Below are 15140 nucleotides of genomic sequence, written 5' to 3'. Positions count from 1 at the left end.
AGACCTAAGCACCACCCTTCCCCTTGATGCCGGGTCCCCCAATCTGCAGTGTCCCTAGGGAAGGCAGGAGAGGTTTCCTCCAGGAGCAGGGATGGATCTGTCTGCCAGCCTTCCCAGAGGCTGCCCTGCCAGACCTGGGCGAGGTCCCTGACATGGCCCTGGTTGCTCCTGGGAACAGACAGGCAGAACTGATGACTAGAATCAAGTGTCGTGACACTGGAGCCCACATTGGCCTAATTGGGCACAAGCCATCTAACCCGGACCAGTGTGTGTCTGCAGGGTGGAGGTCACGGAAAGCTTCCTAGAGGAAGTGATATCCAAGGGGAGTCTTTCAAGGGCTGGCCAGGTGGAAAAGCCAGGGAAGAAGGAAGAACATTCCAAGCCATGGAGACCACCTATGCACCTGTGACCACGGCCAGGACATGGGGGAGCAGGAAATACCTGGTTAGGTTATAGGATGTGGCTTTTCCCAGGTCTTTGGAGCGCCCGTTGCTCCTGGAGGTGAAACAGGTCTTCAGAGCCTTCCCAGACATCCCTCCCCAAGGGGGGCCTAGGCAGCTGGGTCACCCCATCACTGCCCTGGGCCACTGGCCACTGCTGCTCTGGCTCCTTCCCCTCCTTGGACTGCTTGGTGGCAGCCTGTCTCTAGCCCAGAGCCTCTTCACGCTGGCCCCACAGTAGAATCCTTGATAATTAAAACAGAGAAAACAAAAATGCCAGGCTACCCCACCCCCCCCCCCCAAACAATTAAAGCAGACTCTTTGGGTCCTACCACGTATTGCTCCAGGGGTCTCTACAGTATCGCCAGCCTAGAGAATCACTGGTGTAGGCCAAGGGCCCCAGCGCTCAAGAAGACACCAGGCGTCTCCCCATCAGACCCACACGCCCAGACCCGGAGCATCCACAGTTCAGAGGGCAAGGAGATTTGACCCAAAGGGATCAGCTCCTTTAGCATCTGTTTTCCTCTTAGCAACCAGCTCTCCTAAGCTTCTGATTGGCTGAGGGGCGCAGGGCCTATTCGCGCCACATTTTCTACTTCTAACTCGTTATTGGCCAAGAAGAGCGTCAGTCTCCCACCCCTTGGTGCCAATCGCGATTCCGCCCTTCTCTCCAAGCTCTGTTTGCTCGCAACCTGGCTCCTTAACTTTCGCCTCTATTGGCCGCGGGCCAGGCCGTAACCCCACCCCCCGGCCCTTCCTGAGCGCCTATTGGCAGGTGCGAGGGACTAGCGGGATGCGGGCGAGCGCACCGTGCCCGCGGAGAGAAAGCGGCGCGGCGCGGGCGTGCGGGCAGCCAGCAGGCTGCATGGCGCGCTGCGAGCGGCTGTGCGGCGCGGCCCTGCGCGACGTGCTGGGCCGGGCGCAGGGGGTCCTGTTCGACTGCGACGGGGTGCTCTGGAACGGCGAGCGCGTGGTGCCGGGCGCCCCGGAGCTGGTGGAGCGGCTGGCGCAGGCCGGCAAGGCGGCGCTGTTCGTGAGCAACAACAGCCGGCGCGCGCGGCCGGAGCTGGCCCTCCGCTTCGCGCGCCTCGGCTTCGGTGGGCTGCGCGCCGAGCAGCTCTTCAGCTCCGCGCTGTGCGCTGCGCGCTTGCTGTGCCAGCGCCTGGACGCGCCTGGCTCCGTGTTCGTGCTGGGTGGCGAGGGGCTGCGCTCCGAGCTGCGCGCTGCGGGGCTGCGCTTGGCCGGGGACCCCGGCGAAGACCCGGGCGCGGCCCCGCGCGTACGTGCCGTGCTCGTGGGCTACGACGAGCACTTTTCCTTCGCCAAGCTGAGCGAGGCGTGCGCGCACCTGCGCGACCCCGACTGTCTGCTCGTGGCCACCGATCGCGACCCGTGGCACCCGCTCAGCGACGGCAGCCGGACTCCTGGTGAGCGCGAGGGTGGGTGGACGACCTGGGCTTTCACCTCCCTGCCTGGAGGTGAGGGGCGGGGAAGGAGCGTCTCCAGGTGACAGGTAGGGGACTGGAGGATTGCTAGCGCAGCTGCAACCCAGAAAGAGCCCACGGTGCTTTCGTGTTGTGTGGAGGTCTGGTCATTCTTGCAGCTGCCACACGGTGAGGGTCAGCAGTGGAGTCCTCGTTTGACAGATACCCTTACCTCCAGCCCTATCCTTCCTGAACCAGCCCTAAGGAATCCTGTCATTTTGTCTCACCCGCTATTGATTGGGGTGAGGTCGGAGATGTGAGGACAAAACCCGGAAGGATCGTCTTGCTGTGGGAGAGTTGGGACACCATGTCCAGCGGCAGGTGTGCAGGAGCACAGGAGGTGGCTGGAGTTTGACCGGAGTCCAGCTCCAGCTCCAGGGCTCTGTAATCTTGTCGGGTTACATAACCTCAGAGCGTCTCCCCTGGCTGTGAGGTGGGAATGCTAACCATGCCAGTTTCATCGGCGTGAAGAAGGATCTGTGCCCAAAGGTGCTCAGATGATGTAAGCTGTGTCCAGAGCTGTCATGTCACAGCATCGCGGTATCTGTTCTTATTTACTTTCCAAATTATTCTGGAGATGGGGGTTATTGTCCCATTTCTCAGTTAAAGGAACCGAGGCGCAGAGAGGGGGCGTGAGCTGCCCAGGAGTTCAGGGAACTAGAACTTGGATCTTGTGGCCACCCAGCACCCACCCCCCTCCATCCACGGCACTCTTCACTGCTGTCATCTGGGTATTCAGACCCGCAGAGGAGGCGGGAGCAGGCGGAGGGTCCTGCATCTTGGAAGGGTCCAGTTAGATAAGAGCAGATGGTAGCGGAGGCTAACTGAGAGCCGTGAGTGTGTGGACACGTCAGTGCCCCAGCCAGTCAGTAGGCTGAGGGCAGGGACCACTCTCCCCTCACCTCCTGCTTGCTGGTGACTGACCCAGGCAGTTGATACCCAGTCCTGGCGGGGCAGGGTGGTACTCATTGAGGGTTTGTATTACGATGGGGTGGCAGGGAGGGCCTCGAGCTTAGCGGGTCTGGAAAGGCTTCCTGGAGGAGACATCTTGCAGAACAGGGCGCTAGGGGAGGAAACATGGGATAGGGCTTGGGCCACGGCAGAACCAGTTCCAAGCTGGGGATCTATAGTTCTAGACCTGTCCTGTCTTTTTTGCACACCTACTTGCTGCATGGCCCCTTCAGCCTCAATTTTCCCATAAACGCAAGGTGAGCCTCCCTCTTTCCCCCACCCCCTCCCCCAGCAGCTCCTGCCTGCCGTAGGCCAGGCTATGAAAAGGGAATCTCTCTCCCTGGAGGCCTCAAAGCTCAGGTTAAGGCTGTGGGGTAAGAGGCCCCCAGGACTCGGGAAAGGCGGCGTGGAAGAGCTGGGAAGAGACCAGGCCCTGCCCGTGCCTGCCACTTCCGTCTCAACACCCACTTGGCCGTGCCTTGCTGGTCGTTCCCACAGCCTAGAGGGGGAGGCAGAGGCTTAACAAAGACGAGAAATGCCGCGCTGCTGTCATGTTCCTTCACTGCAGGATGCAGCTTTGAGACCGCGGTATATAAATATTAACAAAGGCCTCTTAACGCATAAAATCTGAAATAATGCCAATCTCTCACCTCAATTTTTCCTCCCCCTGCACGTCTCCTTGTAACCATGTGGCAGCCGCTCCAGCTGCCAAATAGAAAAGCCTGCTGTTTTAGGACTACGTCACCACCCAAACATGTGACAGTCCTGGATTATAGGATGTTGAGAGAAGAGGATCATGGTTGTCTGAGGACAGAGTTAAGTTCATAGACTCCCCAGCGAGGAAGCCCACTCCCCCAGGCTAGGGCTCTTCGTTGTGTCCACTGCGCTGTCCAGTGCCTAGCACGGTGCCTGGTATGTAGTTGGGCTCAGTAAGTATTAGCTGAGTGGGTGAAACGGGACATGGGGACCAAGGGTGATCAGCTCTGTCCTGGTAGGAGAGGAAGAAGCTGGCAGCTGAGAACTTTCTTGAGCCGAGAGACAGAGTTTGGGGTGACTCAGCTGAGCCGTTCCCATCCGAGAAGGAATCTCTCGCCCAGGGGGCAAATGGCTTTTCTTCCCTCCCCATGTCTTATGAAAACAAGTAGGCGAGTTCTCAGTCAGGTGGCAGGGCGCACCTCCTGTCCTGTGACACTGGGGAAGTTCCTCCTCCTCGTCTGGGGCCACTTGACCCTTCTGAGCCTGTGGCTTCTCTGTGAGCAGGGGGGTAGGAGGCCAGAGCCCTGCGGTCAGACCAACTGATAAATGTGTAGTAAATTGGGGCGCCCTGATTTATGCCACTTGCCAGGGTCCATGGTGTGAGTACTCCCACCATGGCAGACTTTCAAGCTCCCGATATGAAGTCACCGAACACGGAATTGGGAAGATGTGTGCACACCATTACATAGTATTTCTATTGGTACAGCTATAAATCATGTTAGGAGCATAGAGCGTGGTAAAATCATTAGGAAGTGATGAGTTTTGAGAATTACCTTTGTTTTAAACATAATTCATGTTATTGTAACTTTATATAAGTGGACTTTAGACCAGTGATGGCGAACCTATGACACGCGTGTCAGCACTGACACGCGTAGCCATTTCTGATGACACGCGGCAGCTGAGGCGGCCACATGCTGAGGATGAAACATTTGCTGCTCCTGAGGATGAAACATTTGCGAAATAATGTTTTTTCCTCAAAGTGACACACTACCTGAGTTATGCTCAGTTTTTTGGCGAAGTTTGACACACCAAGCTCAAAAGGTTGCCCATCACTGCTTTAGACAGTGGCTTTGTTTAACCACCAGCTGACAGAATTCCTGAAAATGAAACTGTCGGGACTCCCAAATGTGTAGAAGCTGGCCCAGCACATGAGTGGGTCGTATCCACCTGAATGCAATTTTTTGGCCACGTTTTAAGCTGTGCAACCCTGGACAAGTTACTTAACATCACTGAGCCTCAGCTTTCTCATCTGTAAAATGGGCTTCCGTGAGCACCAGCCTAGCCCCGGGCACTTTAAAATGTGCTCAGTAAGTTGTAATTACTGTCATCGTCATCATCATTTGTTCAGGGACATGAGTGTGAAGGCAGAACATTCTGGCACCAAGATGTGCCTGTGGGACGGGCACAGTGGACTCATTGTGTGGGGCAGATGGCCAGGAGTCGGGGCTGTCCTTTTCTAAACAGGCCCCCTATTGTTCAGCACCTGGGCGTGGCCCGCGGTTTGGGGTATTGGAGTGACTGTGGCCACAGACATCTTCAGGCATGTAGCCTTTTGTCTCCGGTCTGAATTCTCTTCTTGTGACCGCCGTCCCGGCGGAGGCTGACTGGGTCAGAGGTGCGAACGGTTCGGTGCCCTGCTGTGTTCCAGAAGGGCCGCGCCCGCTCCCGATGCCAGGAGTGCGCGTTCTCGTAGCCATAACCACAGCTGCTGTTTGGGAAGTGCTTTTCCGTTCCAGAGCCCTGGCCCCGGGAGGCCTGCATGAGCGCCTCCTTGAAGGGAGGCATTGCTTGGCTCCTGTCCCAGCAGGTCCAAGGAACTCAGGGAGGTGGACGGCTCGCCCGAAGGCACCCCGCTGCCAGGGTAAAACGGTGCACCTCAGTTACATGCAGTGGCTCGTTCACGCCTTACAGTACCCCCATGAGATGAGTGCCATGTTAGGGAAGGGGAAACTGAGGCACAGGTGAAACAGCCGGCCTGAGAAAGGTGGAGATTAGTCTGAATTCTGGTTTCAGAGCCTGGCCTCTTCACCTCTACAGTGAGATTGGAAGCAGGACTTTTGACTCTGGTGCCTAATTTTTTTTTTAAATATATTTTATTGATTTTTACAGAGAGGAAGGGAGAGGGATCGAGAGTTAGAAACATCGATGAGAGAGAAACATCCATCAGCTGCCTCCTGCACACCCCCCACTGGGGATGTGCCCGCAACCAAGGTACATGCCCTTGACCGGAATCGAACCTGGGACCCTTCAGTCCGCAGGCCGACGCTCTATCCACTGAGCCAAACCGGTTAGGCCCTAATTTATTTATTTATTTATTTATTTATTTTTAGAAAGAAAGAAACACCGATTTGTTCCACTAATTTATGCATTCATTGGTTGATTCTTGTATATGCCCTGACCAGAAATCAAACCTGCAACCTTGGCGTATCGGGACGACACTCGAACCAACTGAGCCCCTAACCAGGGCTCCAGCGCCTCACTGGACCCCCACGCCATGCGGCCTCCCTGCGGAGTCCAGTTTCCGGGCCTGGATTCCTTCCCCGCAGCCTCCCCAACTGACCGCGTCTCCGTCTCCTTGCAGGCACGGGGAGCCTGGCTGCCGCGGTGGAGACGGCCTCGGGACGCCAGGCCCTGGTGGTGGGCAAGCCCAGCCCTTACATGTTCGAGTGCATCACGGAGCACTTCAGCCTGGACCCCGCCTGCATGCTCATGGTGGGCGACCGCCTGGAGACCGACATCCTCTTTGGCCACCGCTGTGGCATGACCACCGTGCTCACACTCACGGGCGTGTCGCGCTTGGAGGAGGCCCAGGCCTACCTGGCGGCCAGCCAGCATGACCTGGTGCCCCATTACTATGTGGAGAGCATCGCAGACTTAATGGAAGGGCTGGAGGGCTGAGCCCACCTCACCTGTCACCGCAGCCCCACCCCTGCCCCGCCCTGATCCCATAGGTGGAGGTGACGGGCCAGGAGCTGTGTTCATTGCCACTGGCTCTCCGGCCCCAGTGTCCACACCCTGGTAGGGTTGGGACCCGGGGAAGGTTTTAGGACCCTCGTACCCCCAGGGGTGGCTGAGCACACTTGCTGCTGCCCTTGCCGCCCCGGTTTGCCCTGGCATGACCCAGCCAAGGTGGCCTTATTTCCTGCCCTGTGGCTTCCCCTTGTTGAAATCTGGGCCCTGGTGCCCACGGAAGATTTCCCCCAACCCTGAGCTCTTAACGTGCTCACCTCTCCCCGGGGCCTCCAGAGCTCTGCCTGCTCCCCGTGTCCTGGCCTTGGGTTCCTGTTGACCAATCAGAGGTCGAGGTAACCACAAACCGTATTGTCCTGAGCCCTGAGTGGACCAATCAGAAGGCTAAGTCATAGTGATTCATTGATGTTGGGTCCTGAGTAGACTGGTTGGGAGCCTGAGTAACAATGACCCTTGTATGTCCTGGAGCCTGACTGGACCAATCAGAAGGCTAAATGATAATGGCCCTTTCATGGCCTAGATCCTGGGTAGACCAGTAGTACAGGAAATAATGACCCAGGGGTCCTTGAGGTCCTGCGTGGAACAGAAGTTGGAGACAGTGGTCTCCTGACAATCTTGGTCTGACTGGATGAGCCAGGGGTCCAGGTTTCTGTCGATAGAAGGTCCACATACTAAAGACACCCCCCCTCCCCCATCAAGACTGCTAACCGGGGGCCACTCAATGGCTCTGCGGGCTTCTGTAGCCCAGAGCCCGCCCTCCCCTGATCATGGTCCAGTGTTAATGGTGGCCACCACTCGAGTGGGGACGTCTGTGTCCCTCCCTGTGCCGTCAGTGTTTGCTGTGCCACTTCTCCCCTGTGCCCGCCTAGTTATTTATTTATTTATTATCATGTGCCGGTGATGGTGCGGGTGGGGGCTGGGCCTTCCCTACCATCTCCACCCCTGTTGTGACTAGTCCTCCCGGACTTAATAAAGTGCGAGTAGGAGTGTCTCTGTGGGTTCACGTCTGTTCAAGGCGGACCGGGAGGCAGAGCCCCTGGCTGAGCCTCATCTTCCCAAAACTGGCCCCCGCGGGAAGTGGGCTGTCCCAGCTCCAGGGTGTTCTCTGCAGTAGGGCTTATCCCTGGCTGAGTCTTTATGTAGCGATGTGTTTCAGTCCCTCAGAAACCCAGCAAGTTTGTATCACTCGTCCCCTCCTCAAAGGTCTTGGGGATGCAGGTTGGAAATGCAACACTAACTTTCACAAGAGCGCACATCTAGAAGGAGATCAGCTGAGGCAGGATTTGAATTTGTGGCTGACTCCAGGAGGCTGCAGCCCTCTCTCGGTGCTGACTGAGGGTCCCCACCCTCTGGGTGCTCGGGTGAGATACTGGGGCACCCTCCTTCGGGCACGCTTCACCCCTGGGTGCTGCTGTGCCTGTGCCCAGCTACCCTGAGCTCCTCCAGGCCTCGCAGCGCCTCCTGCAGAGCGGCTGCCCAGCTGTGAGCTGGCCACAGAGCAGCCCAAACGGCCTACAGATGCTGAGCTGGGGAGATGCCGTGTCTGTTCCAGGCCAGGCAGTCACCGACATAGAGTCAGCAGATTGCACTTGCGGAGACTTCGGGCTGTGACAGAAACGGCTCACCCGGGCTAAGGCGTGAGGGAGTTTATGGCCGCCCCCATGAGGCGATCCAGCACTCCAGGTGCATGCCTCGGCTGTGCTGCCTCCCAGCAGTGGTACCTCTCCCGACCAACACCCCAGGGCGGACTCATTGGCCTGGCTTGGGTCCCTTGCCCGTCTCAGCCTGTGCCCAAGGGATGGAGCACAGATGCTGACCAGCCTGAGTCATGTGCCCTCCAGAGGAGGGCAGTACCTACCTCCCTGGCCTCACTCGGGACCTAGAGCCACCCCCACCTTCCTTGCTGACGGAATCCTGGTTTCCCTCAGGGGAGTACTTGGTGGCATGGGAGTCAGAGGGGGTGGGCATCCCCGTCCCAGGTAGTGAGTGCATCTCTGGTGTTTAAAGCTCGAGTCTAAGCCAGTCATGGTTACTCGGTTTCCCCTAGCCCGTGATCGGGTTAGCCGCGGACCTGTGTGTTTTTGTCTTGTTTGTTTTTGTTTTGTTCGTCATCTTTTGTGTGTGTGTGTGTGTTCGCGTGGTGTACTTCTGACCAATAAGACATGAGGGGAGATTCTAGAAATGTTTGCCTCACTTTTAAATATATTTTTTTTATTGATTTTTTTTACAGAGAGGAAGGGAGAGGGATAGACAGAAACATCGATGAGAGAGAAACATCGATCAGCTGCCTCCTGCACACCCCCCACTGGGGATGTGCCCACAACCAAGGTACATGCCCCTGACCGGAATCGAACCTGGGACCCTTGAGTCCGCATGTTTGCCTCACTTTTAAAGAAGGACATGAAGCAGCGACTCACTCTTCTGGCTTTGGGTATAGACGCTATTGCAGCCATTCTGTGATCATGAGGTGTGACCCAACATATTTCTCTCCTTTGTGACAATGGAGCAAAAAGATGGAAAGAACTTCCTGGGGTTGTTCAACCTTTAATTTAAAAAAGTTTCAAATCAACAGAAAAGCACAAGAATGGCACAAGGAGCACGCATCACTTGGGTTCCCAGTTGTTACTGTTTCAGGAAGCTGGTGGCATCAGTTCACAAAGTGAACCCTTCAGGCTGCACCCCTGGTTTTGCCTCCCATCCTCCCCGCAGCTGACTACTTTCTTGGTGACCAGATGCCTTAGAGCAGGGGTGGGAACGTCCAGCCCACGCGCCTTGGGAAATCATGTGGTCTGGCCCTGCCAAGGCATTAGGGGTGAGTCAATGCAACGTTTGACCAAATCTAGCAGGCTAGTTTTTAAGGTGATAATTTTGTATGGCCCACAAATATTGTTATAAATATCAAAATGGCCCTTGGCAGGTCCCCACCCCTGCCCTAGAGGTACTTTCTGTTGTCCCTGAGTAATTTTTCCCTTTGGGGGTGACTTTGAGGCTAGGGGCCCAAGCTCAGATTCTGAAATCAAGATGCCACCCACCACTCTCTCAATTTCATTTTAGCTGTTACCAATAACCATAACCAAGGGACTATATATTTTGTTTGTTTGTTTGTGGTGTTTTGTGTTTTGTTTTTTTCCTATTTCCTTAAGCATCCAGTAAACCGGCTCCCCAAGAGTTAAGAGTCATCTCTAAATTCCACTGGTAACTTTCACAGTCGCTGGCGCACAGCTCCCGGTCCCCACCACGGTGACTGACGACGTGGCACCCAGGAGTCAAGGGTTCCTCGTGCCCTTTCTTCCTTTCCCTTCCCAAACCACACGTTTCCATGAGCCAGGGCCGTTCCAGCAACTCCCACTTCTCTGACGCCAACTGAAAGGGAAAACGGTTCCCTCTTCCCACAGAACACTTCTGCACCACATGTGTGGGTTTTCCGCGAACACCAACGGGGTGTCCTACGGTTTAACTCAATTCCGACACAACCAGAGTGTGTGCAGAACCCACGGGCTCAGGAGTCAGTCCCTCAAGACTTCCCACTTCCGATGCCAGTCCCAAGTTGTCACCTGTCCTTCTGACCAACTGGCTATAAATCGGGGGTTCCCACAATCCCTTTCTCAGGTTGGATATTGTGCCATAATGGTTTGGAGAACGCAGGGCAACACTTACGTTTGCCGGTTTATTATGTGATGAAGGGTATGATGAAGGGCACAGATGAACAGCTAGATGAAGAGATCCGCAGGGCGAGGCCCAGGGGCCGCCACCCTCGAGCATGTAGTGTGTCCACCAACCCAGAAGCTCTCCACACCCTGGACTTTGGAGAGTTTTGTGGAGGCTTCATCAAGTGGTCGAGATTGATTGCTAACTCAATCTCCAGTCCCTCTCCCCTCCCCGGAGGGTAGGGGTGGGGGTGGGGGGCTGAGAGTCCCAAGCTTCTAATTACGGCTTGGTATTTCTGGTGACCAGCCCTGAAGCCATCCAGGAGCCCACCCAGAGTCACCTCATTAGAACAGAAGATATTCCTGCCCTGGCCGGTGTGGCTCTGTGAAAGCCTTGTCCCGTGCACCGGGAAGTCGTGGGTTCGATTCCAGGTCAGGGCACATACCCATAGGAGGCAACCCAGTGAGGTATCTCTCTCTCCCCCTTTCCCTTCCTCCCTCTCTAAAAGAAAAACAAACCAAAAAAGATATTCCTATCACCCAGGAAATTCCAAGGGATTTAGGGGCTCCCTGTCAGGAATTTGGGTCATAGACCAAATATTAAAACAAAAGATGCTTTCCACATCTCTATTGCTTAGGAAATTACAAGGGTTTTAGGAACTCAGCCACTAACTGGGGTCAGAGACCAATTATACATTTATTATCTCACACTCTCCAACTTTCATTTTAGAAAAATTTCAAACCAACAGGAAAGGTGTAAGAACAGCAAATGGACGTCCATATGCCCTTCACCTAGATGCCCCGTTGTTGATATTTGCCCAATTTGCTGAGTCATCCTTTACACTTACCCTTTTAACTGATTCATCTGAGAGTACACTGCAGATGTTAAAAGACAGCTCACCCCAAGTCTTTCAGCTCGTCTCTCCTAAGAGCGAGGACTGTCTACACAGCTGCGATCCATGGTCAGACAAGAACCCAGGTCTTTGATGATGTCACTGATCCCCTGAATTAATTTGCCATGGAAGCCTCCTAGCTCCAGACTTCTTGTTACCTGAGCGTTTCCCTTCACTTCAAAGCCATTTCCGATGTTTTGCAGCCAAAAACTCTCCTGATACACAGGCCCAGGCCCATCATAGAAAACATTAAAAATCACCCACATCCCATATTGTATACATGTGGAATGTGTTGTTGTTTTCTATACGTTTTTCAATGTATTTTAATACTTTTATTTCAGACGTTATTTGGCTATGGGGATCTCATTTAGGAGTGGCCAACCTCTAGGAAGACTTGGGCCCACTTTTGAAGTAAGAAAATTCACCCTACACAATTGTTTTAAAATATAACACAATTTTTATAACGATCGCCCTCTAAGTTTGGACACAGTAAACATTTATTCATTCCAGCTCTGCAGTTTCAGGATTTGGGAGTCAATACTTTTTTTTCTTCTTCTTCCTTCAGGTCTCAAATATTTTCTAAGCTCTTAAAAAGCCCTTAGCTCCCTGTAAGTCTATAATTAGGACAAAAAAAAAAAATGTGTTTTTTTAAAAAAAACCTGAAAAAGACTGGCGCCTGAGCCCTGGAGGGCTAATGAATCCAGCCGGACCTCACAGAAGAAGAGGGATTGTTCACTAAAGACGAGTCAGGGCCTGTGCTCAGAGGGGGGTTGGTGCGGGGGGGGGGGGGGGGGGCGGACGACAGACAGCAGGTGGGAAGACAGAGTGACAGGCCTCTGCTGTGTGTGGGGAGGTGGCTGGGTGGGAGGGACCCCACAAGCAAAGGCAAGGATGAGCAAGGTACGTTGGGGGTTGGGAGGCAGGCTCCTGCACAAACCAGTAGGAAAAGTGCCTGAAGTGTGTGTGTGGTGGGGGGGTGGGGGGGGCAGAGGGTGTCAGGCATTCTCCACCCCCACACTAGTTCTTTCTACCCTTCATGGAACAGGATCCAAAGAAGATCATTGTCTGAGGTTCAGATACGCCAGGCCCACAGTGTTCTTTCCTTGGCTCAGCAGATAAAGGCCTCAGTCAGCCCTAGCTTCCTGTGTGACCTCGGTCAAGTGGCCACCGTGGCAGGTGGTTGCTATGTCCTCAAATGAGGGAGTGGTATGTGGGGGTCCCTCCCTGCTCTGACTTCCAGGACTCCTGGCTCCGACCACCACACCTCCCACCTGGCCAACCAGGGGGGCAGCGGGTGCGGCTGTGTCTCAGTGGGCCCAGCAGCCCTCTCCACCACTGCCAGCTGGAGGAGGCACAGCCTTCGCAGGGCAGGGCAGGCTGGGGCAGGGCCGCACAGCGCTGGACCCCCTGTCCGAGCAAGCCGAGCTCCTCTCATGCAGCAGCCAAGGTCCAGCCTATAGGACAGGCCTGGAGGATGGAGGACTTCAGAGAGCCCACTGCCTCCATTGCAGACTGGTGAGGGGGAGAGGGCCCTGGGGGAGGGCGTTGGCCTGGGGAGGTGCAGAGAACGTTGAGTCCCTCACACAGCATCCTGTAATCCTCCAGCCAGCTGGTGCCTGGGGACAGTCCCACTTCCCAGGCCCGGAAGCAGGTTCAGAGAGGTCAAGGACTTGGCTCAGTCACAGCCAGGCAGCCCCAAGCCTTTCTTCCTTTCTTTCTTTTTTTAAAATATATTTTTATTGATTTCAGAGAGGAAGAGAGAGGGAGAGAGATAGAAACATCACTGATGAGAGGGAATCGTTGATAGGCTGCCTCCTGCAGGCCCCCTAATGGGGATCGAGCCGCAGCCCCAAGCATGTGCCCTTGACCGGAATCGAACCTGGGACCCTTCAGTCTGCAGGCCGACACTCTATCCACGGAGCCAAACCGGCTAAGGCAGCACTTGCCTTTCTTCTCCCGTTTCTACCATCAGCTTCATTTCAGGGCCCAGAAACGCTTCCCTGTGCACTTCAGCCCAGGACGCAGACAAGAAGAGGTGAGGAGGAGATGAAATGAGATAATGTATGAAAGCGAGGCGCCGGGCACAGGGCCTGGCCGATAAGTAGGCGCCACCACACAATCCACCCTGTCCCTGTTCCTCCCCCCAGGAAAACCACGGCCCTGGAGACTCCCTGCCCCCTGCCTCGGCAGGAGGAGACTGATGGGGATGAGGGGGGGTGGAGGGACCTCGCAGAGGTGTGACCCCAGGAGGTAAACAGCCTGGGGAAAGAAGCCAAGACCTTCTGAGACTATGAAAAACACACACCATCCATTTAGACCAGAACTCCACCTTGGGCTAACCTTGTACAGAACAGGGTTTCACCTCCCCATAGTACAGATGGGGAGACTGAGGCAAGCAGGGAGAAGGGACTTACCAGGATGCCTTGGGGAGGGCATGGCAGGGCTACGACCAACACCCAAGTCTCCAAACTCCCGAAGGGGCCTTTCCGGGGCCTATTCTCCGTGCCACACCGTGTCTCTCCGCCAGCCCGCGGCCAGCCAGATGCTGAAGAGGAGCAAGCAGCCCCTTGTCCGACGGCAAACCCTCCGGGTGTGGGCAGTCTTCCAGGGGGAGGGATGGAGAAGCAGCTCTGGGGTCCTGAGAGCCTAACTACTGGGCTGGAACAGCCGGCCTGGCCCACCTGGCCCAGCTGGGCAAGGACTGGGCCCGAAGCACCTCTGTCCTTGGCCTGGGCCTCCTCCTGAGATGCCCTGACTCGTGATCAGGCAGAGAGGATGCCTGTGGCCCTTGGAGGAGAAGCACAGAGGAGAGGCAGTGGGGCTGGGTGGGGCCTAGGCTGAGGTTTGGGAAAGGCCCTGGAGGAAAAAGCGCAGCTGCTGTGGTTGAGTTCTGAGGCCGCAGGCTTGGTCTGGGGGGAGCGGGAAGGGGCTCACAGCGGGTGTGGCTCAGCCTCCGCTCTGGGCCTGCCTTGCGATCCCGTGTACTCCCCATCTTCCCGGTCCTCCCGTGCAGGGGGGGCTTCAGTCCTTGGAGGAAGGTGGCCCGTGGGGTGTGGGACAGTGGAGGCTGGACTGGGGAGGTAATGGGGGGCAGGGTGGATTTGCTGGCCTGACCTCCAGATGTGAGTCACTCCTGGTCCACATCTTCTTTCCTTTTGGGCGCTGCCAATTGCAGGAGGGGGACGGTGATGTGGAGAAGCAAGTCCCGTTGACAACCTCCCTAGTAGCTTCCCACCTTGCCCAGTGCTCCCCACACCCTCTCTCCACCTGGTTCCTGAGTGTGATGAGCACCCCTCCAACTCACCCCAACTCTGCTGCTGCAGTGATCCTCCCTGAAACCCAAATCTGGCCTCAAAGTCACCCTCCCTATAACCTTCTGTGGCTCCCCAGCACCCTCAGATAAAAGCACGTCCAAGCCCCTCAGTGAGGCCTTTCATCATTCAGGTACTGTTGGCCTCCCAGCCTCATGCTCCATGTTTCCACAAGACACCCTAAACTCCAGCCGTGGCCAGATGCTCACTGTCCCCCAAGTCTGTGCTTCCTCATTTCGGATCCTCTGCCCAGGCTGGAATGGCAGCCCTCCTCCTTCACGCATCCTTCAAGGCCACCCTCACATTCTGGACAACCTCCATCCCACCAAGGTGCTTACTCGTGACTTGTCTTAGAGCTGACATCATGCTATTCCTTCATTGGGTTCATGGCCAGATTCCGCCCTAACAGTGGGCTACCTGGGAGCAGGGACTGGGAGGGTTCCATTCTTTGAATCCTCTCAGACCAGCTCAGGGCCAGGCATATAATAGATGTTCAGTAAAATATCTGCTAACCAGATGGGAAAGGTAAGGCTGTGCCTGGCCTTGGAGGGAGAGATGTGAGGAGAGTGGACGGGGTGCACAGAGCAGGGACCCTAACCCCGCATGGCTTGGGTCAGCAGCCGCCTCCCCTCCTCCCCCGCCCCCCCCACCTGACCCTCTCAGACAGGCCAGAGGCTGTCAAGCAGGG

General features: G+C 55.8%; 1 protein-coding gene across 1 annotated transcript; it reads left to right on the top strand.

The window, feature by feature from the left end:
* The first annotated feature begins 1282 nt into the window (after nucleotides 1-1282).
* PDXP (pyridoxal phosphatase) lies at nucleotides 1283-7556 on the top strand. The gene is made up of 2 exons (XM_079775090.1): nucleotides 1283-1867; nucleotides 6213-7556. The coding sequence occupies exons 1-2, from the start codon at nucleotides 1306-1308 to the stop codon at nucleotides 6527-6529; spliced, it is 879 nt and encodes a 292-aa protein (XP_079631216.1). The 5' UTR covers nucleotides 1283-1305; the 3' UTR covers nucleotides 6530-7556.
* The last annotated feature ends 7584 nt before the right edge of the window (nucleotides 7557-15140 follow it).

The sequence above is a fragment of the Cnephaeus nilssonii genome (assembly GCF_951640355.1).
Source record: "Cnephaeus nilssonii genome assembly, chromosome: 6".
Taxonomy (NCBI): Eukaryota; Metazoa; Chordata; class Mammalia; order Chiroptera; family Vespertilionidae; genus Cnephaeus; species Cnephaeus nilssonii.
This window is presented reverse-complemented; position numbering and strand designations above follow the sequence as displayed.